The sequence below is a fragment of the Halichoeres trimaculatus genome, unplaced genomic scaffold, assembly GCF_033239565.1.
Source record: "Halichoeres trimaculatus isolate MK-OKI-2021-1 unplaced genomic scaffold, fHalTri1.1 fHalTri1_scaffold_10, whole genome shotgun sequence".
NCBI lineage: Eukaryota > Metazoa > Chordata > Actinopteri > Labriformes > Labridae > Halichoeres > Halichoeres trimaculatus.
In genome coordinates this window covers 27,623,587-27,647,104 of record NW_027437187.1, presented here as the reverse complement: position 1 = coordinate 27,647,104, position 23,518 = coordinate 27,623,587, and the positions used below count along the sequence as shown (strand labels likewise).

Below are 23,518 nucleotides of genomic sequence, written 5' to 3'. Positions count from 1 at the left end.
TTATATGGGGCAAATTAAACACTGCTGAAGCGTTACCAAGAACATCCAAATGTTATTATTAAGTTTAAAACACTCTAAACCCATTTTCATGTCAATTATAATATAATAAACTGGAAATTCGTTTATATTATTTTACAAACAGAAAGAAGGACGGCATGTCAGCTCTCCAAAAGTGATACCAAAGGATTTGAATCCCTTTTTACAGTCCAACTGATATATAACAATCATGATGTTCACCTCTTCTTAATCAAGAGATGAGACTTGGGTCTAACTTGAAATTTAAATGTGCCTCAAATTTTTCTCGAACCAAGTGTGGGTTAGTTTTTATCGTGCCAATTAACATTTTGTCTTTTCCGTAGAACTGTAGTTTTTGTGGGTTATGTGATTTAAAATATGGGATATACAGTCATAACCATAGACAAAAAAAAGGATGTCTTCTTGAAGTGAGGTTGCCACAAAAACTGCTCCCCCTAGTGGCTGGCTGCGGTATAGGTAAAATAGGTAAAAATCTGGCTCTCCAGTCATTCCAGATGGGCTGAGGTCAAACTTTAAAAAAATAATACACCTCGTAGAAATGTTTCTCATGTCTGATTGTTGTGGTGATTTGAAGATACCATTTGGCTGTCTTGTATTCAGGTCCTTTTTTTTCTGAAGAATTTCATTTTCAGTCCATGTTTGACAATGATCGTCAGCTACCGTTCTTGTGTAATTTTTTTTCGGGGATTGTAAAATGTGGCGGGAGGTAGAATCAAGAAGTGATTAGACTCTTGTAAGAAAAAAAAAGTATTATTTTTGTCACTCAGCTCCACTCAGATTCTCCCAGAATCCCTCACAGCCTCTACTGCGCAGACTCTGGCTTCACAACTGCTACCAATTGCTGTGCCTGTGACGGGGGTATTTTGGCTTCAAAACTGTACAATGGTTAATGGCGGAACCACACTGTCCACTTTATATAGCATCTATGGTCGTAACTAGCCAACTTCAACAAACACAAGGTTCTGCTTTCAGACCAACACAACATGAGGTCTGTGCTGGGACTTTGCCAATTTAACATACATTTTGGTTTGGATGCAAATATTCAAGATTCAATACAGACTCAGACTCCAAATCCCCAAAGATTTCACCTAGCTTTATGCTAGCTTTATTTTGGCATCACTTTTTCACCTAAATGGGAGGTGTATGTGTGTCGTCCTTCTTTAAATACAACAAAAATGTTGATTCTCTGGTTTTTGGAATCACTTGACTTAAAAGCTGTCTGTCATTTTGTGCATTTCACTGCTATGGTAAAAGTTCCTTCAATGACCATATCATACCAGACTTTGAAGTAAGCAAAAATTTCCTTAAGAAAAGCATTTTAAAGAATAAAGTAAGTATAAAGTGAGTCTAGGGTATGACATTTGGAATGGGTATCAGAGATCCCTAATACTGCTTGGCTGTAGCATCCAGAGTAGGTTTTTCTCCACGTCAATGCCCCCTTAGAAATTTATTTGTAAGGAAAATACTAAAACCTTGATTATCATTTAAATCCTCATAATGACCAAACAGATGGATGTTGGCCTCAAACTGATCCCTCGTGTAAATGAGATGACACTATGATGGTTATGTTGATGTGAGAGTTCCTGTCATAAATATATCCCACACAGAGAGAGTTTTGACCACAGCTTGAACAAATTGTATTGAACAAAAAGACAAAAGCCTCTGAAACAATAGGGGGAACATTCTGAACTAATATAGACTGTGCTGGATACTGGGACGAGAAATCAAAAACAAAATGTCAAAATTAAAATGGGATGCGGTCTGGTGAAATTTTTCGCATGACTACATGTGAGAGTTAATTCCCACTTTGTTGCGTTTTTCCCTCCCTCTGCGCTTCCCTCCTCTGCAGCTCCGTCCATGTTGATACTACTGAAGTGATTGAAGTCCATAGTTATGTCATATTTTGTACATATGAAAAATATACAGATAGTTTGTTTTTCTTGTACATTTGTTTTGCTTGTTTGTTGAAATATAGACCTCCAGAGATAAACCGATGAAGTATTACAGTGATATTGCCAAAGAAATGTAAAATAATGTTCTGTGTGTTTTTCTGAAGAGGTGTTACAGACTTTTACAGAGGTTGAATATTGCTTTCTAATTTTCTTTATGGCTTTAAGCAGCTTCTTTTTGTATATTAATCCAGTATTTGTATTTCTGATTGTGACTTTATGTAATGTGCCATTGCAATAAGTTATTGCACTCACAGTGTTGGAGAAACTCTTTTTGTTGCATAGTTGATGAGACAGAGGCGAGGGGTTTTGTGTTTGAGCTCAGAACTGTCTCTTGAGTCCGTCCACATTTGGCACCATGAACAGCATCTTTGAGATCTGTTGTTGGGGCGCAGAATGGTTTGTAAAAAAGTAACTCTCAGTTTATGTTTATGAAAGTTTGAACTGAATTTGAAATAAATAAATCCCCAACAGCTGACAGAGTTTTTATTGGTTCTTTATTAAAGGCTCTTAAACTGTTTTTATTCATTTTCATCTCTGACCAATTCGAAATCACACTGTTTGCAAAAGCTAGAACAGCAATTGAGTTATTTTTGTTTTGTTTTGTTTTTTCAAATTTCAACATTTTTATTTCTATAATATGTAATTTATTTATTCATATTTTCCTTTTGGACAGTCTACTCTCACTTTGGCAGGGCAAAAGTGAAAAAGTTCAAGGTTCAGGGTTCACAGTTTCTTTTAACAGTGCGTAAAAAGGTAAAGTGGATTTGCAATCAGGACAAATGGTGAAACTTCTACAACAATATAACAAAATAGCTGAATAACTAACTAACTAAATAAATGAATAAATAAATAAATAAATAAATAAATAAATGAACATTTCCATCAAAATCTGATGACAGAGATCTGTAGGTATTTGTTGCATGGCCAATATCAAAGTATGCCACTAAGGAGAAGTAGTTAAGCTTGTAATGAGAGTTATTATGGCAGTCTCTAATGAACATTAATCATGCAAACAAATATTTATCTCCAGAATAAAGTGAAACAGAGGTAGTTAGAGTAAGGAAATTGTGTTCTGAGATCTGTTTTATCACATTTTCTAATTCTTTTGTATTGTTGTACTCCTTAAGAATATTTTACACTGTGTCAGTTTTTGAATCTTCAGGTTTCTGGGTGTTTCATATCTGTTTTTAAATTTTGCATTTTGTGTAGCGACAGACTTATGAACCAGTCTGGCTGGTTATTGGCATTTTACTATTACCGACATCAATCAATAATTACGCTCCTAAGACTAAAAATATAATGTCTGCAGACACTGCAGGCAGCCTCATAAAATCAAAAACATAAAAGTTAATTATGCTGACGTACAGAATAATATCAATAATATAATAATATCATTCTTATTCTGAAACTTAAATTTAACCTTGTGTTTTTCTTCTGTTTCATAAATTCGTTGAGAGTCCATTTAAAACAAGTTGGTGGCTGAAAAAAAAGTAAAATAGATTAAAATCTGCACAGAATCATGGATTAAATAAAGATTTAATTGCATATAAAAAAAAAACAGAACATGATATATACAACATCGTAAATTTGCTATCAACCCACTTGCTCTCCTATGATCAGCACCGGTATTGAAAAACCAACACTGGTTTATCACTTACACTATGCATATCTTTATGCATTTTATTTCCTATAATAAAAATATGAATTGCTTGTTCCAAATGCTCTGAGAAACTTTTATAAATATATCAATCTCAATGTTGTATTTTTACAGTCTACGTTTTTGATTATGAATAGGTCTGCTTTATTAGGTCACTAAAGGGCGTCCATTCAAATTTCTCTCCGTTTCATACTCAGTTAATAACTCTAAATGCATTTTTTTACATGCAGTTTTCAGCTTTAAAAGGTGCTGCTAGATATTTCCTTTTTTTTATCTCTGTACTGAGGCAGGCTGTTTCTGGACTTTTTGCTGAGATAGGCGTTGGAGTTGCTGAACTAAGCTTCATATTCAACAAACACGTGTAAAAGCTGAATCAAATCTTCATTCCTAACTGCTGCTCAGTTAAAATGTGTCAAAATTAGACAAAAGAATATACACATTTTGAAAATACTCAAAACATAAAGGACTCAACATTTATATTTGTTTAATATGAGTGTGTGTGTGTGTTTGTGTATGTGTGTGTCGAAAGTGGATGATATGTGATCCCATTCTTTGTCTCGCATCATCAGCTTCCAGATGGGATGCCCCGTCCAAGCCATTAGGCCCAGAGTTAAGCCTAATAGTTTGAATTGGCCCTAAGTATCTCCAGGTGGTCTTTAGCAAACAGTCCAGCTACGGCCACGGCCAGAGGAAGCTGACATGCAATACAGTATGCAAAATGCTTTCACACAGATGTTCTTTGTTTTTGCAATATGAGCTCAATCATGCAACCTAACGGTCCCCAGAAAAAACATTTATAATCAATTCAAAACTTATTTCCAACACAAAAAAACGATGTCTGTAATCAATCCGCTCTTCTTTTCAAACCCTGTGCTGCAGCTCATCCACAGAGGGAGCGACCACTTTGAACAACTCTCACGTTAGACAAAAGGGGAGGCATGGCCAGGAAAAAAAGGATAACCTGTGCCAATTCACATCTTGCCATCTCTGTGGTCTTTGCCCTTCAAAGAATGTTGGAGCGCTCCCATCTCTGCTCGCTCCCAGCAACAATTGCCGTCTTTTCCACAGTTGTGCAAGAGTTTAACTGGAGCACTGTGCGATCGCACGAGAACGAAGGAACTTAAGAGAAGGCTGCTGTCACCAGCAAAGGCCTGGAGCTGAAACTGGAGATCTTCAGAAGGACAACAATGGAAGGGTGGAGAGGTCCAGCTTCAGAGTTTTGAATACAAAGACTGAACTACAAAAGCACTTTCCTCTGTTATCTTTATCATATCAATATAAAATGCTATATCAATAACTTTTGTAGACTCCCTTCAACAAAACTTCTGACTCAGTATTTCTCAGGTTAAGTTCCAGGGGTTCAGTTCTGGTTTTGGTTTTTGTTTTAAGATGAAAAAATGATCAAAATAAATGACAAAGAAATATCCATTTACACTTGGAAAATGAAAAGTTTCAGACTTGAATCATGACAAGTGAGACCATCTCGCTCATACACTCACACGCACTCAGTTCCCTCTCCAGACTGATAAAATCAGTGACCCTGACAGAAATCAGGACTTCAAGCGACCTTCCCCCCGCCTCTACACTCTCCTTTCGTCTCCAAATGTAAGTAGATGACATGAATAAACACTTTGGGAGAGGAAGAAGAGCAGCCCACTGTGCCCTGAACAGCTCTCATTAAACCTAATGGGTCACGCTGCTCCAGCCAGGCTCCACTGACACCCCTAATAGAAGCCTGCATGGTTAAGGGACCATGAAGACCATTAGGGCACTTCAAAGTTCACCCAAATACATTAGTGCCCTGCTGATACGGCAAAGAGGGGACAGATCCAGTTCCTCATGCACTACTTTGTTTTTCCATCGCTCCGCCTGTCAATCAGCATGCTCCATAAACAAGTGGATGCTTGAGCTGCTCATTAAGGGCCATCGTTATGGTCGAGGCTGTAAATCAGAGCTTATATCCACTTTCAGCAAAAGAACAAAAAATCTCTTTGGTCATATTTTAGAGCTGGCACCTTGGCTTACACTGTAAATGATCCTTATGGTTAAAACTCAATTTTCCTCTCACTTTTTCACCTATAAAGGGACTTTAGTGGGCCAAAAAGTGAAGGCCAACCCACATGACCAACAAAAAATACGCTCTCCTATCCGACTCAGCCACACAAACTCACACAGGCCATGTTTGCTGTTATGAAAGTCAAGTCTCCTTTGTGCAAAGAAACTGTGATTAACACGCTCATATGATTCAAAAGAGCCAGTAGAAGCCTGGTAGACTTTACACAAAGTATAAGGAAATTGGTGTTTGGTCGGTTATTTTTTTAATGAAACAATTCTACTTGACAATTGAAGTTGAACTGTTAGAAAAACTGTCCTTTTAAGGGGCCGTTTACACAACAACAATTTTAGGGTGAAACGCAAAAGTTTTGTTGCGTTTCAGCCTCGCGTTTACACGGAAACGGCGTTTCAGCTACAACGCAAACTTTTGAAAATAGCCTCCAGAGTGGGATTTTTCTGAAACGCTCCCGACATTGTTGCCGTGTAAGCCACACACGTCACACTACACCTCGTGCGCGCGCACACAACAGGACAACAGTACCGTTGTTACGATCGTTGCGAACTACCGTGTTGAGCTTGTGCTGCTCAATCTGCTGAATCTTGTCGTTCAACAAAATGTGCATCTGTTGCTTCACTTTTTAACTTAGTATTCCCCAGTACACCAGATGACCGGCTCAACTCTACTTCGGTGGAAATCTCCCAAAAGCAGCTTCTGGACAAGACAGTTATAGCACCACCTACAGGCCTGGCATGCTTACTACAGCGTTTTTATTCCATCAGCGTTTCCGTGTAAACAGATTTTTTTCACTTCGTTTTCACAGCATTTTAGCGTTTTCAGATGAAATACTGTTGTGTAAACAGGGCCTACATGGTGTCACGTTTGTAAGGAACATACCTTTGAGGGATGAGCTGTAAAACAAAGTTTGGGGTTATGCCCATGAAAATTTGTCACATCTGCCAAACAGCTTATTCTGCTGTTGACTCTTGTTTGGTTTTGTTCAGAGATTATTGAAATTTAAAGAAAAAAGACAAATTGGAAACAAAACAATTTATACATTCAACAAACACATCGATCGATAAACAACCAGAGCAGGACACCAACAGCAACAGTAAAATAAACTGTTTGGCATTTGTAGAGAAGATCTAGAAACGTTTTCAAGAGTGCAACCCACAAACTTAGCTCTACTGCTCCAATGGTGTAAGATTTATTGCTAAGACACATTGTTACAACAAAAATGATCCAGCAAACACAAATTTGCCTTACTCTCTGAGCTAAATTTATAGAAGGATTATCAGTCTACATTATCACAAAGATGCACACGCATCTTGACCACGGAAGCAGGGTTAAGCTCCATTCATTCAGACAAGTTAGCGTTCTTTAAACACTAAATTCAAACTGTTATCAGCATAAAAATGTACAGTTGTTCTGTGGTCAGTTTTTAGAAACGATACTATAATACAGAGGCAACGTCTGTCTAGTTTTGATCATCACAGAGCAACCGGTGCTTTGGAGTTTAGCGACTATGCTAACTGGTGACTCTCAGTGGACGGTATCAGTGATTAACCAAGCGGCAACCTCTGGTCTAAGAATATGAGACAATGCGGAAGTGTTAAAATCTGCTGTTTTTCGAGTGTTAGCTTGAGGCTGGCTCCGGAAGTACCGGAAGTCACTTACACACCAAGCCAAAAAAAGGTGTTTTCAGAACAGATATAAACCTATTCACAGCCTGGTTCAAAAAACGTCTCCTGTAAGAGTCACTTCTTTTACTATCTGCGTTCAGAGGATATTAACATTGGGAGCTCGCCCAATCAGAGGCACAGCTCAGGGTCACATGACCGACAGGCGCCCTATAGCTGTATACTAAGCCCTTGCCACTACCAATATGGCCGCTATAGCCGATGTGCTTCATTTTCAGTTTTAGAAACAGAATGCTGGCGCCAAGAAGACTACGTCCATGTTTTATTCAGTCTATGTGATTAACGGTCAAGAGTTGCCAGTTAACAGGGTCACACTTTACACTGAAACACCAGCGGTGTCTGCGGGTAAATAATTAAATTTGCTGTCTTTATCTGAAATGGTGCAGCTCTCTGGACGTAGTTTTCTGTTTTTTTTTTTTTTTGTTTTTATGAACCAGGTCTCAGACTCAGCAGTCTGTGTGCTCTTTTTGGTCTGGGTGGGTTTCTGATTTATTGACACCTGTTTATGTCCTGTTATGTCACAGTCTGGTAAGAGTCCACGGATAATGCAGTCATGGGCATCGAGTGGGTACACGCCGGATTTCTCAGCTAAAAACGACTGTCCACCTAATATCTGTCCACTTGCTGATCTCTTCCATCCACTAACTGCTATTTTACCATCCGTAAAAGTGATGATATTTAGTTTAAAAATGTGTTTTTTTGTGGTTACTCCCCCACATCAGTTGACAAATCCTTATACTCCGCAGTGCTTCTGCATCCAAGTTGCGTGCGCATCCAGTGTTGTTGTTAAACAAATACTACTTCTGTACTCAAGTCATCCTTTAGATGCTGCAAAAGGCAGAGCATAAAGTTACTAAAGAAGAGGGAGGAGGAGGAAGATGAGATTCATCACTGTGTCCAGTAAAACATCCCTGAGATAGCCAGCGAAGAGCCCACATTTATGTTTTCAACACACAAAAAACTTATCAACAAGCAGACTTCAACACTGATCTGTGCCATCTGTACTTTTTTATGCAGCTTAAAAAGAGAGAAATGTGTGTTTGCTTGTCAATGCATCACAGGTTATTGTTTCTACAGGAGAGAAGTGGATGAGGAGGGAGAGGAGGACTTGGACCTGAAGAGAGATCAGAATGGAGGAGCATAAATGCCTTACAACTCTGAGCTCCTCCTAATGAGCTCTCTGACTCTGGGACAGACTTTAATTTCTCTACTGAACTCCATCAGCAAAATAATCACTTTGGCGCTTGTACGATGGATGATCAGTGATTAAAAGGCTGATTTAGAGGCCACAACCACAGTGTAGCTTCAAGTGTTGAAGACCAATCTGCCTAAAACACAACTTTTGGGATCCTCTGGCTGAAGACCAGAACTGTAAGCAAGGATGTTTGCTACCATGCTGGGAGGAAACTGACATGAAGACTACCATTAAAGAATAATAAGTCAGAGTCTGTCAGTGCTGCATTTTCCCTTCACAGCCATCTTCCACAACCCCTGAAGACAAACTGTCACTGATCCAAAGTATTTACAGTCTGTCAAAATCACCTCACAGAGTCCAGCAGAGCATTCAATCTGTGTGAGGCCGTGGGTGAGTGTTGCTGAGCCGTCTTATCTGTATTTTCTTTTCACTCAGCATGTAACAGAGCACATTAAGTTACGTTTATTAAAGTGGGCTCCAGATGCTTGTTTTTCACTTCTTTCAATTTTATGCAACTTAAAGCTTAATCTGAATAAACCTGATCATTTAATTCAATTTCCTGACTGCTGAGCAGAAAAAGAGAGCTGATCTTAAAAAAATGTGTTGCTCTTTTCTGGATACAAGCATATCATTGCTTACATTATGTCATGCTTTCTGTAGATTATAGCTCCCAACAGCGTGCTGCATTATGTGGGTAAAACCAGTAATGCAGCTTCAAAGTTAATCCACACTCCAGCATATTTAAAAGTGAAACTTCTGTCTGATTCTGGGATTTTTTTGTATGTGAAATATGTCTGCCAAAAAGTTGTCAGTATCTGAACTGTCAGTGATGCAATGGGGCTGAGACCTGAGTCAAAGAACAACTAAATACTTTGTCGCCTGTGCAGAGCTTGATTCACTCTGCTCACAGTGAGCCTGCAGTGAGTCATCAGCGCACATCTCCGCACGTCAGGGACCGTATCGCTTCCTGAGTTAATCTCAGTTCTGTCTCAAGCCTCCTCTTCATTTTCCCATCAGCTGACGGAAGTAAACGAACAACCAATGGCCTGCCAGCTGCCTGACAGGCATCTCTGTGCTCCGCAGCCATGGACACTGCCTCACGATGGCTCCCATCATTCACTGCCTTGCGCTAATAAAAGCGCAGTTTATTACAGTGTGGAAATGTCCTGAGTGGCTTTTTGACATGCTAACATAAACAGGGAGGACTGAAAGTGGTTCTGACAAATGGGTGAAGGTTAGGGCGGGCTAAAAGAGGTGAACAGAGCGGATCTGAGCTCTGGGTTAGTGGGTGAAGTCAGCGTTTGTGGGCTGCTGGAAAGGAGCAGAGCTGCTGAAGTTGCAGGCGAATATAACAGTGCATATTTGCAGAAGCATTTCTTATGGGGTTATGTTGGTTAGGATCATAAAGGCAGTCTGGTTTTGGAGCATATGGTAGAACATAAATAATAAGACTGATAAAACATGCTTCGACTGTCAGCTGGCATGCTGCAGTAATGAAACACTCACTGCGCTGATTTCGTCATGTTTTCTCTGCCAGTCTGCAGCTCTATAAAGTTTAAGAGTCGACGCTGAAATCTGCAGCAGCTGAACTGATTTCCTCCCAACACTTAAAAATTCGTTATCAGGCTGTGTTTGTAACCCTTCAACCCCTTTACTTTCCTCCAGTGCTGCATTATGTGTCTTCTCTCCACAATATGCTTCCAATTATGAATCTCGTGAATACGGGGGCGGCGACGCATCCTCCTGATTTATTGCGCACTCAAGTCCGACCCTGTTCTGTGCATTTGCACAAAGAGCCCTCCTGCTGCAGAGCTCAAAGGTCAGACACACACAACAGTCGACCCCTCGCTCAGACTCATGTGCAGCGGGTCGCTCTGGACCTGATTGACAGGTGGAGATGACGGCTCGGCAGAGAAGGCCACAGGCTGCGGGGGATCTGGTGTGCAATGAGATGCGGAGCTTGTATTGGTCTCCAGCTGCGAGGAAACTTTAGAGGAACACAAAAGTGAAGGGGGAGATAACTAATGAGGAGAAATGAAGTGGCCTTGTACAGTCACTATCATTCTCCTGACAGCTTGCTGCTACACATTACTCCTCTGCTCTGTAACCATAGAGCATTTTGCGGTCCGCTCACATGGGACTGCTCGGGCCATCTATTTGTAGTCATCATCCTAATCCAAGTCGCAGGGACTGGAAACACATGCTCTACGAGTGAGTCACAAAACACAAGAAAATCTCCAAAGACAGAGAGGAAACTCTGCCTGAGAAATGAACTATCCCTTCAGACCCACTTCCTGTTTCATGCGGGGTCGTGGGCACCACACTATGCAGCACTAAAGCCACATTGTGGAGTCCAAGGCCACTGGTTCTGTGGGACTCAGTAGCTCTGGGATCATTTGGTTTACTGCACGTCCTGTGTATCAAACTGCCGTTGAGTGCATTTACATTCACAAATTTTCACGACGGGTTTTGCGGTCACTTTGTAGCAGATGTGAATCGCCGCCCCTTGCTATGGTTTCTGCTGAACGGCCCTCAGAGGCTTCTCCTGGCTCTTCAACTCCCCACCGGACCTAACACCTTTCACACTGGATAAACACGACACACAGGAGAAACCTAAGTTTTATGTTAGAGGGTGGGTTATTACACGCAGGAAAAAGGACTCTCTGATTCCCCTGGGAGTCTAACCACTCATAAATCATCAAGCAATGAAAGTTTCCTCTCCAAACAGGGGGGTTAAAACAAACTGAACACTGATCCCTTCACCCCCACCTCATCCTAAACCCATCCCTTGCTCTCTTCTCCTTTTTTTTCTGTTAGGAATTTTTATGAGGAAAGAAGAGACGAGGTGGTGCAAGACTGCACTGCAGCAAAGAGGTGAATACTACAACTTCTATCCTGTGTGACCCAAAAAGAGAATCAGAAAAGATTGTTGAAGCTTTTACGCAAGTTCCTGAAAGAAGACGACTACAAATCCTGCTCCTGTAACTGGGGAACGTTACGAGAACAAAGGAGCGTTCTTGAAGTATATTGTTTCATGTCTGGTCTTTTGTTAGGATTTGTTGCCATAGAGAGGATTCAAAAGCTTTTGCAGGGAAGATCTGTTGGCCACAATTAAGAGGGAAAAGTTCTGACATAATCAAAGGCGGTCTCAGAGAAGTTTGACCACAAACTGTCAATTTACATTAAATCAGAATAAACCCTTTATTTTTGTATTTTTCACTTAAATGAAACCAGCCTTTTTTATCATAAACACACAAGATGTCAACACACGATATCAGCCCCGGGATGATTTCTGCCAGATTTTGAAATCTCAAAACTTTGACTCACAGCATCACTGAGGAATACAAAAAACACATCACAATGCGAGTCTGCTCACCTCAAGGCTCACACAAATAAATCACTTGTGTGTGATGTAAACCCAACATGCTGGAGAGAGTTAACCGCCCCGATCAGGAGCTGCTCGTGCTGACCACATGTAACACTTAGCAGCTGTTAAATACTCACCGTGATCCTGACCTGAACCAGTGCAGACACTTCAAATAGGGGGGGAGAGATGTGGCGGTGGAGGGGAAGAGTGCACTCTGACACACTGACTGCTACTGGTGCTTACTCTCTGATCAGCAGGTCAAACACAAAATGTGCCTAAAATACCAAAGACACGTTGTTTTAATCTGAAGGTCCAGCCTTAAAGTCATGTTAAATTTACTTCAAACAACACTCAGGAGTTTATGGGATAAAAAAGTCAGCTCTCTTGAGCATCACAGCTAATGCTTGTGTTTATTTACAGAGTTACAAAGTAAAAGCGCAGCATGTTACACACCGGCATGCACATGTTTATGTGTTAAATTTATGTGGCAAGCGTGTGTGCTCTCATTTTGATCAATGAAAATGAGAAACAAACACTTGACAGTCTTCATTTGTAAACACAGAAAGCTACAAAAATAACACAATAATGAATAAGTACTTGCAGAAACTGTATGTTTACATGAGAAACTGCCTCCTCACAAAGAGCCTTCAGAAGAAAATATACAACTGGAAGATAAAGTAGGACTGCTGCTGCCCTCATGTGGTGGACTAAGTCATTGTTTTAGTTTGTGAAAAGTGAGCAATACTCATCATTTGATGATTAATGTGTAAGACTTTAAGAGGAGAGTACTACATTTTGTGAGGTGCTGTGCAGGTTTTCAATAAATCATTCACCAGCAAATAATCTGAGACTACTCCTACTTGTTCTTTGCACACATAAATTGAGCTGCAAAAGACCAAAGTTCTTTACTGATTCACACTAACTGTAATGAGCACCAGAATATGATAATGACACATGGAGACAAGGAGAAGTCAGCTGTTCGTTGTTCTTCTGACCTTAAACTTAACAACTACCCTTATGCTCCAAAAGCCTCAAAGAATTCTCTTTGTAAGCCTTTACAAGCCTGTTAGGGAAATTGAGATCACATGTTTTGTCAGATCAGCGTTTTGGAAGACTTGAGTCACTTATGAGGATTAATCCTTTTTTTTATGGGCAAACAAACATACAAAGAAAACTTCAGAGAAGCAACAGGAAACACTGATTATGAGTTGACTTTGAAAGTATTTAGGAATTGTTGCATTTTGCCAGAGGAGATATGGGCAATAAAATGTTAAGATTTATTTAAATACTTTTACTAATAAAACCACTAACTGCTCTGACATACAAAATCATGGTTACAAAAGATAAATTGCCCTTAATCTATACTACAGTGCAAATCTGATAACTTTTCCTGATTTGATTCAAAGTGCCAAGAATGTAACTGATATTTATCATTATGTGTATGCTAGGAAGTTTGTCTAGGCCACATCAGAGCTCAATGATAATGTGACTCATCATCCAATAGTGGCAGTACAAACTGTTATAACATTAAAACTTAATAGATATTGCTCTACCATGTATAAGTGCAACACTAGCTGAAATTCACCTCACAATACATAGAGAAGCATCTTTTTCAGCTTGACATGAACGTTTTGCAAGCTCAGATCTGTCTTTGGCTGTTACAGTCGCAAAACACCCCTGCTAAGACAGACACATAACAGTCTTACTATGCAATTCCATTTAACAGCCATAAAGCTCTCATTATACTGAAATCACTATTAGTAAGTAGATTTTTTTTGCGCACTGCTCCTGAAGGTTTGCTTTTTCCACAAACCCACCATAGACTTAAAATGCACACCCAATAAACAACCAATGATGTTGCTGACTAAAACTGAGAATGGAAAGAACACATACAGAGCGGTGAGTGAAAACAACATCACAGTGTAAAGGAAGCGCCGCAAGCAGCCAGCTGAACTGATGGAGGTTCACCAGGAAAGAGGGAACAAGTAACACCTGCTCTGCCTGACAAGGTTACCTCAGTCCAGGAATGACCTCCCTAAAGCTCAACAGACCAGCCTAACACTTCACTTCATCCCAATCCAGGCTCTTTATGCTTCTATAACTGTGGGTCTGTGTCTGCAAAGAGCTGGCTGAGAAGAGCAGTGAAGGAGCTGGGTACATACCAGATGGCTCATTTTGATGAGTTCAGTAAAGGCTGTATGCCCTTATGTAAAATCTAAAGTTGAATGGTGGTGATGTGGTGCAGCACAGAATCAGCTTAAGGCTCATTATTAATTATTGGTTGTTGTTTTTTTTATCTTGGTTTTACTTATCAGTTTTTTCTCCTCTGCAGTCTGTTTGATGAACATCATCCCTGCCCTCGCTCCTCCTCCCACATAACCAGGCTCTCTCCATAATGCTGTTTTCTATCTGCTTATGCATTACAATAATACCCACTGAACTTTAAATTGCACAGTTCCACAATGCACCTTGTATTCTCTGTTTCTCATTATTATCATTATTATTTTTTTTATAAATTTTTGTATATTTTATTTCTTAACTTTTTCTATACTCTATTGTACAGTGTATAGTGATTCTGTATTATTTTCTGTTGACGTTATTTTCTTGTTAATTGTTGCACCAACACACCAAGTCATATTCCTTGTAAGTGCAAATGTGCTTGGCAATAAAACTTGATTCTGATTCTGATCAATTAAAGTTTAAATTACCTTTTATTGATGTATTTTTTTAATGATATTCTCTTTCTCATTTAGATAATGGTTCATGGAACCAAAGTGCTTAATCATGTTCTAGTGATTTGGTCTGTCCGCCTAACCCCATACACCAATTTTTTAAATTCATATACAGAATATCAGAATTGTTTTTTGTCTGACTGAGCTGATGATAATTTTTTCATTTAGTTTCAAAACAATCAAAAATCACAAAAAATAAAAAGCTAACACCATTGACAGTCAGTTGTGTTTAAACTTATTTCTAGAAGTTTTAATCAACTATCCTATCAATTTAAGTTTAATTTCTCAAAAAACAAACAAACAAACAAACAACAACAACAACAAAAAAACAACAACAACAACAACAACAACAAAAAAACAATAATTTCCCTATGTGTCCATTTAACCGTAATATTTGTCGGTTATGAGTCCAAATGTTTCTCACCATTGCTAAAATAATCTGTAATTTATCACGAAAACGCCCCTTAAAGTGCTGTATCGACAATTTTGTAATCAGTTGGCCGACGTAACCATAGACTATATTGAATCCACTTATTGACAACCAGCAAACACAGATGGGCTAACGGCTAACGCTATCATGACCTCATCACTCCACAATAAGCTAATAGCACATCAAGCTAAAAACTGGTACAAACATAGCCAAACAAAGTTACCGTTAGGTAGAAAATTGAACTTACATGCAGCAGATTAATGGCGCAAAATGCGTGTTTGTACTCCTTTATCCAACTTAATCCGGGTTTGGGCCTCTGCCTGAACAGACCGACAGTTTAGACCGATTTAGACAGGTAACACGATGCGTCATTAGCCTACCTGTACAGCACAAGCGCCATCATCCACGTTTGGAAGTTTGTCTGCCCCCTAATGGCCAAGGAGTGAGATGCCTCATTCGTGTCATTATGGGCTAGTGTTTCAAGTCTGATATTTTGCTCCTTTATTCAGCTACAAAAGTCATGACTTGGTTTATGAAAAAGTTGATTTCAGGGGATATCTCTTAGGCGAGGCCTTTGCAGCACCAGTTATATCTGCTGGCAACAGGTAAAGCAGGGGTAGCTTCTGACAAACAGTAATGGATGTAAAAGTAAATAATTGAATGGAAAAAGTACTATTGTGCCTGTGTTTTTAGAGACAGCAATTGTCAGAAAACACACTGTACCATAGACAATTTACTATTTAACTTGCGTTTTTTTTTTTTTTTTTTTTTTAAACTTTTCAGGGTTACTGTCTTTTATGTACGTATCTGTATAATTTATTTATAAATTAAATATGTACAATGATTTCACCAATGTGCAACTCAATTCTTACTTGTCTTATTACACCTCCCTGTGACTTCTCTCATTAATTCATCTCAGTGCTTGTGGCAATATTTTCTGCATATTTCACATACACTTGACATTTTGTGTTTTAACTTCAACACTATTACCCGTTTGTATTTTTTACTTTTCTCCAATTTTGTTCCCTGGCAAAACAATTTCCCTAGAGATTAATAAAACTAATCTTATCTTTTTATTCTTTTAATTATTTCAAAAGTACAAATATTTGAGTGAACTAAAGCTACTGTGTTTTCAGACATTCAAAAGCTTGACAACTTTGTGAGACCAATGATCTGAAATCAGCAGCCTGATTTACATTTTTGATAGCAGGCTGTAGTGAGCATGGATACTTAGGGATGGCAATGGTTGCTCTCCTCTAAAAAACTAAAACTGAATCATGTCAGCTCATAAATAAAGAATCGTTTTGTAATATTAGAGATAACACATATGTCAGAGTTAAGGTTTCTTGTCTTTCTGTCTCCTTTCATGTTCTTTTGTGTGTTTTGCTCTTCACCTCCTTCACTTCCAAACTCTTGGCTCTATATTTTTGCCATTTTCTGTGCTTGCTGCAATACCTCATTTCAGTGGAATTTTTCCAAACCATTTTTCACATTATGTCTGCCTGTCAGTTTGAAATGTCATGCATTTTTGCTGGACAAAAAAAATCAATAAGCTAATGCATTTTGGGTACTATTGAGTTTACAATAACACCTAAAGCCATTTTGCAGGTCTGAACAATATTTTATTATGCCTCAGCTGATCGATAAATAAACATCCATCTTTGACTTTTTAATATTTCAAATGTCAGAAAGGTGTAGCATAGATTAATGATTGGTTATAAAGAGAGACCAAGCACTAACACCTTTTAAAATTAGGCCTTTTTCTTTCTTTTTTTTTAACTATAACTTTAGGATGATATAAACTGTAATAAGATGATAAGGATAGATGACAGTCATATTTAAAAGCTTATTCTTTTGTTTGTATTAAGCAAGGATGTGTTGTCATTTGACACTGTCATTGTCAGTTTCCTCTTTCTATAAAATGATTTTTAATTGTGAGAAAGAAAAAACAGCACAAAAAGGAGAGCCATTTAGAATGCCATTTATGTCTTCAACTTGTTCAAGAATCTAATACAAATGCATACACATACATTTCACCACCTAAAACCACATGGAACCACTACTGCAATTAACATCACCATACAAATAGAAAAAGAACCAGAGGTTGGCTTTCAAGCTTGGGAAGGGTCACGAAGAGCCTTATGCTCACAGTCTAGCCCATACACATTCAAAAAGAGCATCAAGTATATACACACGCACACACACGCACACACACACACACACACACACACACACACACACACACACAAGCACGCACACACGCAGAGCTTATATAATACAGCATTAAAGAAGAGTGGCTGTAAAAAAGGCTTATGGAGGGAGGGAGTGCGATACAGTTTACAGTATGAAAGGTCAAGGGTAACAGCCAAAAGTGTACATTAAACACATTTTTACAGTTAAGCCAACTTTACTTAATATAAATATTCTTCATCCAAAAGTCAGTGCAGTGCCCTCTGCTCAGGCTTCACCTGGTCCTCATGCTCGTCTTCTTGACGCCCGGTCTGTGCCAGACCTGGTCAGAAAAATTACTGTTTCCACTTTACACACAAATCGTTTAACATCAGTTTTGTTTCTGATCTCCCACATTCTCTAAGGTTTATATGTGTGTGTGTGTTTGTGTGTGTGTTATTGTTTTTGCCACCCAGTACCTCAAAAGTCCAGCTGTGAAGTACAAGAGTTTGAGTTTGTTTTTCTAACAATTAGCCAATAGAAAAAGAGATCAACAAATTTACAAGTGTCCGTGTTTGTTTCTTCTCTCCTGAATTCCCTTTAAAAAAAAAAGAAGTTCACAGATGGAGCAGCTCTACTGGATTCCCCTGAAGAGACACATTGCGAAGACCATGGCGAAGAGCTAAGGAGGAGAAGAGAGTGGGGATAGTTAGCATAACGAAATACTACAGAAAGGCATGTAAACCATGACGGTAAGATTTTAGCAACTAAAATAGAGCAGCTGTTTACAAAACTTCAGAATACTACTGGAGGTATTCTGGGCTAAACTGGGTAACCTATCACTTGCTGTCATCTTTTATGGCAAACACATTTCCATGACTATTTCCTCGCTCAAACTCAGCAAACAGCAAAAAAGGCGTAAGATTTTAGTCCAACAATAGCTTTGTACAACGATATAAGTGCAACTTTCTTTATTTTAATATATCTTAAAAAACAAAGTTAAAAAATTGAAAGTTAAATCAGATGTAAAGCTGTAGATAACTGAACACCACTGTATTTCTATAAACAGACCAATTGATGAATTAAGGAAAGATGAAAGATACTTGTAGACATATAACTTAAAGCTCCAGTGAGGTGCTTTTTAGATGATTATGAAATATGATGAAATAAATACTGACATGTCTAAGTATGAAAAGTGCCCTATAAATAAATAAATAAAGTTTTGAGTTTGAGTTTGAGTCTTTGTAACCAACAAGACCAGACAAAGGCTGTCAGCATATAGAGTAGCTATTTCTTTGTAGTTGTTTTTAACTGTCCGAAAATCCTGTGGGGGTAGGCTTCAGATGAAATCTTTAACTGCACAGGGCCAAAAAAGGATCTTTTCCCCCCACATTTAGAATTATCTAAATATTTAGCAGTAACTGAGTGAATTGGGACCAAAGAATGATATGGCAAAGAGACTGCTCTGCCAAAGGAAGCGCCAAAACCAACACAAATCGAAAGTTGTTCATGGGAGCTTTAACTTTATTCAAAGAATGCTACAGCGTATTTGTGGATTTATTTTGCAAAAGGGATATATGGCCTACTGTAGCATACCTTCTATTTTTTTTTCTAACACAGCAGTACTTTAGGTTCCATAATCCATGCTATGAATAAAGAAAGGCATTACTGACAGATATGACTCAGGAAATAAAAGTTATTATAAGTCAGCAGTGATATGTGCAGTAATGATACAGAGTAAGCACTGTGCTGTGCTTTATTTTGTTGATAAAAAGAAAAGCTTGTTTTGAATAACTGAAACACCCAGGCAGAGGAAAGCTGAAATCTGGGCAGCAAAGTAAAAGTCATATTCTTGTAGTGCCATGTCACACCACTAGGTGGAGCTGTTTGCAAACAAAAGGCAAGCGAGACCAAGCATTACAGAACTCATATTCAGGCCTATACTATGCTCCATGCAGATTTTCACATTTCTAAAATGTCTTATTACGTTGCTGGTATAACAAAGAAATGCTGTATGTGTGATGATCTGTCATACCTCAATAGTCAGCACCACGATGGCCAGCGCTCCAGCCACATAGATGTACAGTTCAAAGTAGTCCACAACTGCAGAGTAACAGCCCTGTAGACACACAAAGACATGGCACTCAGGAGACATTCAGAGAGCAATAAACTGTGTGGAATTACAGAGACAGTTAAAGAAGAATCACAGCTTTAATCGAGTGAGGCTTTGAACAAAGCGCTTCCTGAATGAGGGGGAAACAGGGCTTCCAGCTACACTGCCTTTTAATGAGCCTCTTTGTGTGAATGAACAGACGACACACACATTGTGGACACCTTGCATTGTTCAACTGGCAGGAAAAACAACAGGTGGAGAGTGCAGTGAAAACCTCTTCCTATCAGCTTTCGCTGTAATTACATTTCACTTGGAGGCTTTCTTCACACACATGGAAGCAGGGATGTGCGTGGGCGAGTGCTGAACCGTGAGGCAGCCCTAATTTTCACATATTCATACTCTTATTATGCTCTATTTTTGCACACATGTATTCTCCTGAAAAATTCCAATTTGCCATAGTATGCACAAGCACACAAACACACACCCTTACTTGTATACAGGCTCTGTCGGCACACACAGTGAGACGGCCTCCCATGACACCCACAATGTGGAGAAGCACTAATCAGCCATGGAGGAGTCAGGCAGCCCCTGTGTGTCACCCCTCAACTGTCTCCAGCTCTAATTAAGCCTGCTGGAGGTTTGGGAGCAGGCAGAACGGGGAGATTTCAGTGCTGGATGGCAGAAGTTACCTTGTTATTGCGGGACATCATATTTCCTGATAGGCACTGCTCCTGGATGATATAGGCTGCCTCTCCAGTCTGACCAGCACGCTGGCAGCAGGCTTCTGGTACCATTTGATTTTGGTTGAGCAGCCTGAACAGACTGTCCTTAAAATCCTCAGGGCTGTTCACCCCACAGCAGTCGAACTGGTGGAAGGAAAGAATGGGAGAAAAAGCATTTATTGCAAAGTGCCTATTTGTGCACTGGCCTGTGGTCCAACCAATCCAGCATGAATATTGACCTAAATGTCGAGGCTGGTATCTATAAAATATAGCCCCTTGACGCCTGAAACCACCCTGTTTCAGCAGACTGCTGGTGGAGGCAGTGAGTTGGTTAAAGCTGCAGAGTTTGAGCTCTTTGCCATGTGTGCTGTGGCCTCACCGTAGACATGATGGCGTTCCATGTGGAGGTGAAGACGTCAGTGTTGTTGTATCCCTGGTAGTGTCTCTTCAGCTCCTTGGTGAAGTACTCTCTGGTCAGCTGTAAAAATAGGGAGCAGAAGCACAGGGTTATACCACGACATGGTAAAAAACTGTTCACTGATAGTTTAAATGGACTTGGAGTACAATTGTAGACTGAAGCAGCACTTTCAATGGTGTTAAAGCATCAGAACAGAGCTGTTTAAAAATGAACAGCACTGGCTGAAATGTTGTATTGATCAAAAACAATCTTTTGGAAAAAGACCAGTGGTGTGCACAGACTTTTTGAAGGGTAGGAGTTAAAAAAAGACACGTACAGCATGTTCTCGGTAGGGGTAGGAGAAAAAATTGAAAATCAATATATCAAGATTTTTTGTTTGACTATATCAGAATCTGAATTCTTTGTCAAAAAATTGATTCCTTTTTATCAAATTCTAATTTTTCATTTCAGTCTTTGTTTATAAACTGGATTGGAAATAAAGTTACAACTATTCTCCAGTAGAGGGTGAAATGTTTCTCTCTGCGTGATGTGCATTTTATGGGAAAATATGGCTCCTGATATAGTCTGTAGACATTATAATCATCATTTAACTTTTTCACATGGTCAAACTTAAAACTGGAAAAATCATAAATATTGAAGAATCACAATTTAAACCGAATCAGCACCCCAAAAATCGTATAGGTTCTCGGCACCAAGGAGCACTGTTGTATTTTTCCAACATTTCACCCAAAAATGCAAAATAGAGTGAAAAAAAAATCTATGTTTACATGGAAATGCCAAAGAACTGAAAACACTGCAGTAAGCATGCCGGGCCTGTAGTTTGCGCCATAACTGTCTTGTCCAGAAGTTTTTTTTGGTAGATCTCTATCGAAGTAGAGACAGGCTGATCATCTTGTGTGTATTGAATGGTGACTGCAGAAGTGATGCAACAGATGCACATTTTGTTGAAAGACAATCAGCAGATTCAACAGATTTAGCAGCACAAGCACAACATGACGATTGTAACGACAGTACTGCTGTATGCCCATGCGCAAAGCACAGTTTAAAGTCAGTGTTTCCGCTGAAAACTGCGGCTTGCTCTTTACATAGCAACGATGGCTGTGGTGTTTCAGAAAAATTCCACTCTGGAGGGCGTTTTTGAGAGTTTCTGTTTTAGGTTGGCTAAAAAGCATTTTTCTGTAAATGAGAGGCCAAAACACAAGAGTATCTTTGTGTTTCATCCTAAAACCGTTGTCATGTAAATGGCCCCTAGGCATGTGTTTTTACCACTCAAGAGGGCAATTTTTATCAGGCCAAGGGAAAAATTGAATGTGTTTAGACAAACAGGAGGGTCCTTTAGTGCATTTTTGGCTCCCAAGAGGGCACTTTAGCACGCATTTTGGCTCCCTAGTGAGCAGTTTATCATTTTCAACAAGCCAAGGGAGCAGTTTAGTGTATTTGGACAACCAGGAGGGCACTTTAGCATTATGTTTTTGTTCCCAAGCGGAAACTTTAAAGTGTGTTTTTCAACAACTGGGCCACAAGGGAGGGCAACCCCCGTCCTTTCACACCACTGAAGGAGCTGAAGGAGACATAAGGGGAGATAGAGTTTGTGTAGGGGATAGATGACAGCTTTTGTTACTTAAGTACTGCTCTGTGGTTTGAAATATGGCAGAAAGCCTTATTGTAAACAGGTGATCAAAGAGAAAGAAAATACTGTAGAGACTTACGTGCTCCCGGAATATGAAGGCCAGGATGGCAGCAGCCAGCTCTGCTAAGAAGATGAGGAGGATGAGCATGAAGAACTGCAAAGAAAACACAGAGAATGTGTAAGAGAGAGTAGGAAAAGGTGGTTTGGTACCAGAAAAGTCAGTCAGTCTCTTCAAAAATCACACTCTGGCTGTGCCTGCCTCACTCAGCATTAATAATGCACAAGGCATCAGGCATGGAGGCAAATAGAAGGGCATTTTGCTCTTTTGGCTTTCAGTTTCCCAAAAACTGACAGTGAGAATAATCCGCCTACGTGCTCACAAACAAGATCAGAAACAGAACTTCATGTTGAATTTGTCAGCCAACTCACAAAGAGGAGCAGACACTTGTTTTCGCGGATAGCGCCGCAGCAGCCCAGGAAGCCCAGGAGGAAGAGCATGCCTCCCATGCCCAGGATGATGTAGACCCCCGTGAACAGCAGGGGGTTCGCTGCTACTATTTCCCTGAAGCCTGTGGGGTCCACCAGGACCCACACTCCCACTCCCAGGAGGAAAGAGCCTCCCAGCTGGTGGAGGAAAAGAAGAGAGATGAATCCGGTTAGACAAAACAGAAATTTGGCTGCATTTGAAAAATTAATGGGGACTCAGAAGAGAGCTTCACAACCCCCCAGTGACACACAAAACATTCAACAAGCTGTCATAATGGAAAATACAACAGCCGTTTTTCAGGAAACAAGCTGGTAATGTAGATCTCTGAGAGGTTTGAGCCACAGTGGAGGGTGGATAAGAGGTCTACAGAGCCAGAAAACCTCAGTGGGGGGTGGGTGAAGATATCTCCTCTGCGTCCTCCAACCTGCTGAAGACATGCAGCCTCCATCCGCTCCCATCCTCCCTTTGACAAAGCCCTATCTGAGGTGACTCATGTGATTAAGAAAAGTAGGCACTGAAGTGAGTGTGAGGAGGGAGGGGGAGATCTGAGCCTCTCACACTTCTCCCACAATCCTTTTCTTCCTGTCAGGGTGAAAGACCTTCAAAGGAACACCTCTTTATCTCAGAGGCAGAGGTTATAGTTGGAGGAGATGAGGTAGCCATTTTGATGTACTGCTGAATGTTGCAGCTCTGAGTGGATGTGGATGTGAAGCGGCCATGGAGGGAAACAAAGAGCTGGCAGAGTAAAACAGTGGATGTTATTGAGTGATGTTAACAGCCGAGTTCATTCTTTGCTCTGCTGATTGCATTATTACCCCGGCCTTGAGCAGCCACGTCTAAGTAGAGTCTCTAAACGG

General features: G+C 39.8%; 1 protein-coding gene and 1 long non-coding RNA gene across 2 annotated transcripts in view; both read right to left on the bottom strand.

Annotated features, from left to right (window-relative positions):
* The window catches only part of LOC141796508 (uncharacterized), a 64,472-nt gene extending 48,988 nt beyond the window's left edge, over positions 1-15,484 (bottom strand). The window contains exon 1 of the long non-coding RNA XR_012598893.1: positions 15,370-15,484. This is a non-coding gene — a long non-coding RNA (uncharacterized LOC141796508). The remainder of the gene's footprint in view (positions 1-15,369) is intronic.
* A 1,609-nt stretch (positions 15,485-17,093) lies between these two features.
* tspan18b (tetraspanin 18b) overlaps positions 17,094-23,518 on the bottom strand; it is a 40,369-nt gene continuing 33,944 nt past the window's right edge. The window contains exons 4-9 of the mRNA XM_074676702.1: positions 22,604-22,798; positions 22,254-22,328; positions 20,506-20,604; positions 20,094-20,270; positions 19,327-19,410; positions 17,094-17,973 (exon numbers count right to left, since the gene is read on the bottom strand). Of these exons, the coding sequence (XP_074532803.1) occupies positions 17,926-17,973; positions 19,327-19,410; positions 20,094-20,270; positions 20,506-20,604; positions 22,254-22,328; positions 22,604-22,798 (678 nt within the window). The 3' untranslated portion in view covers positions 17,094-17,925. The remainder of the gene's footprint in view (positions 17,974-19,326; positions 19,411-20,093; positions 20,271-20,505; positions 20,605-22,253; positions 22,329-22,603; positions 22,799-23,518) is intronic.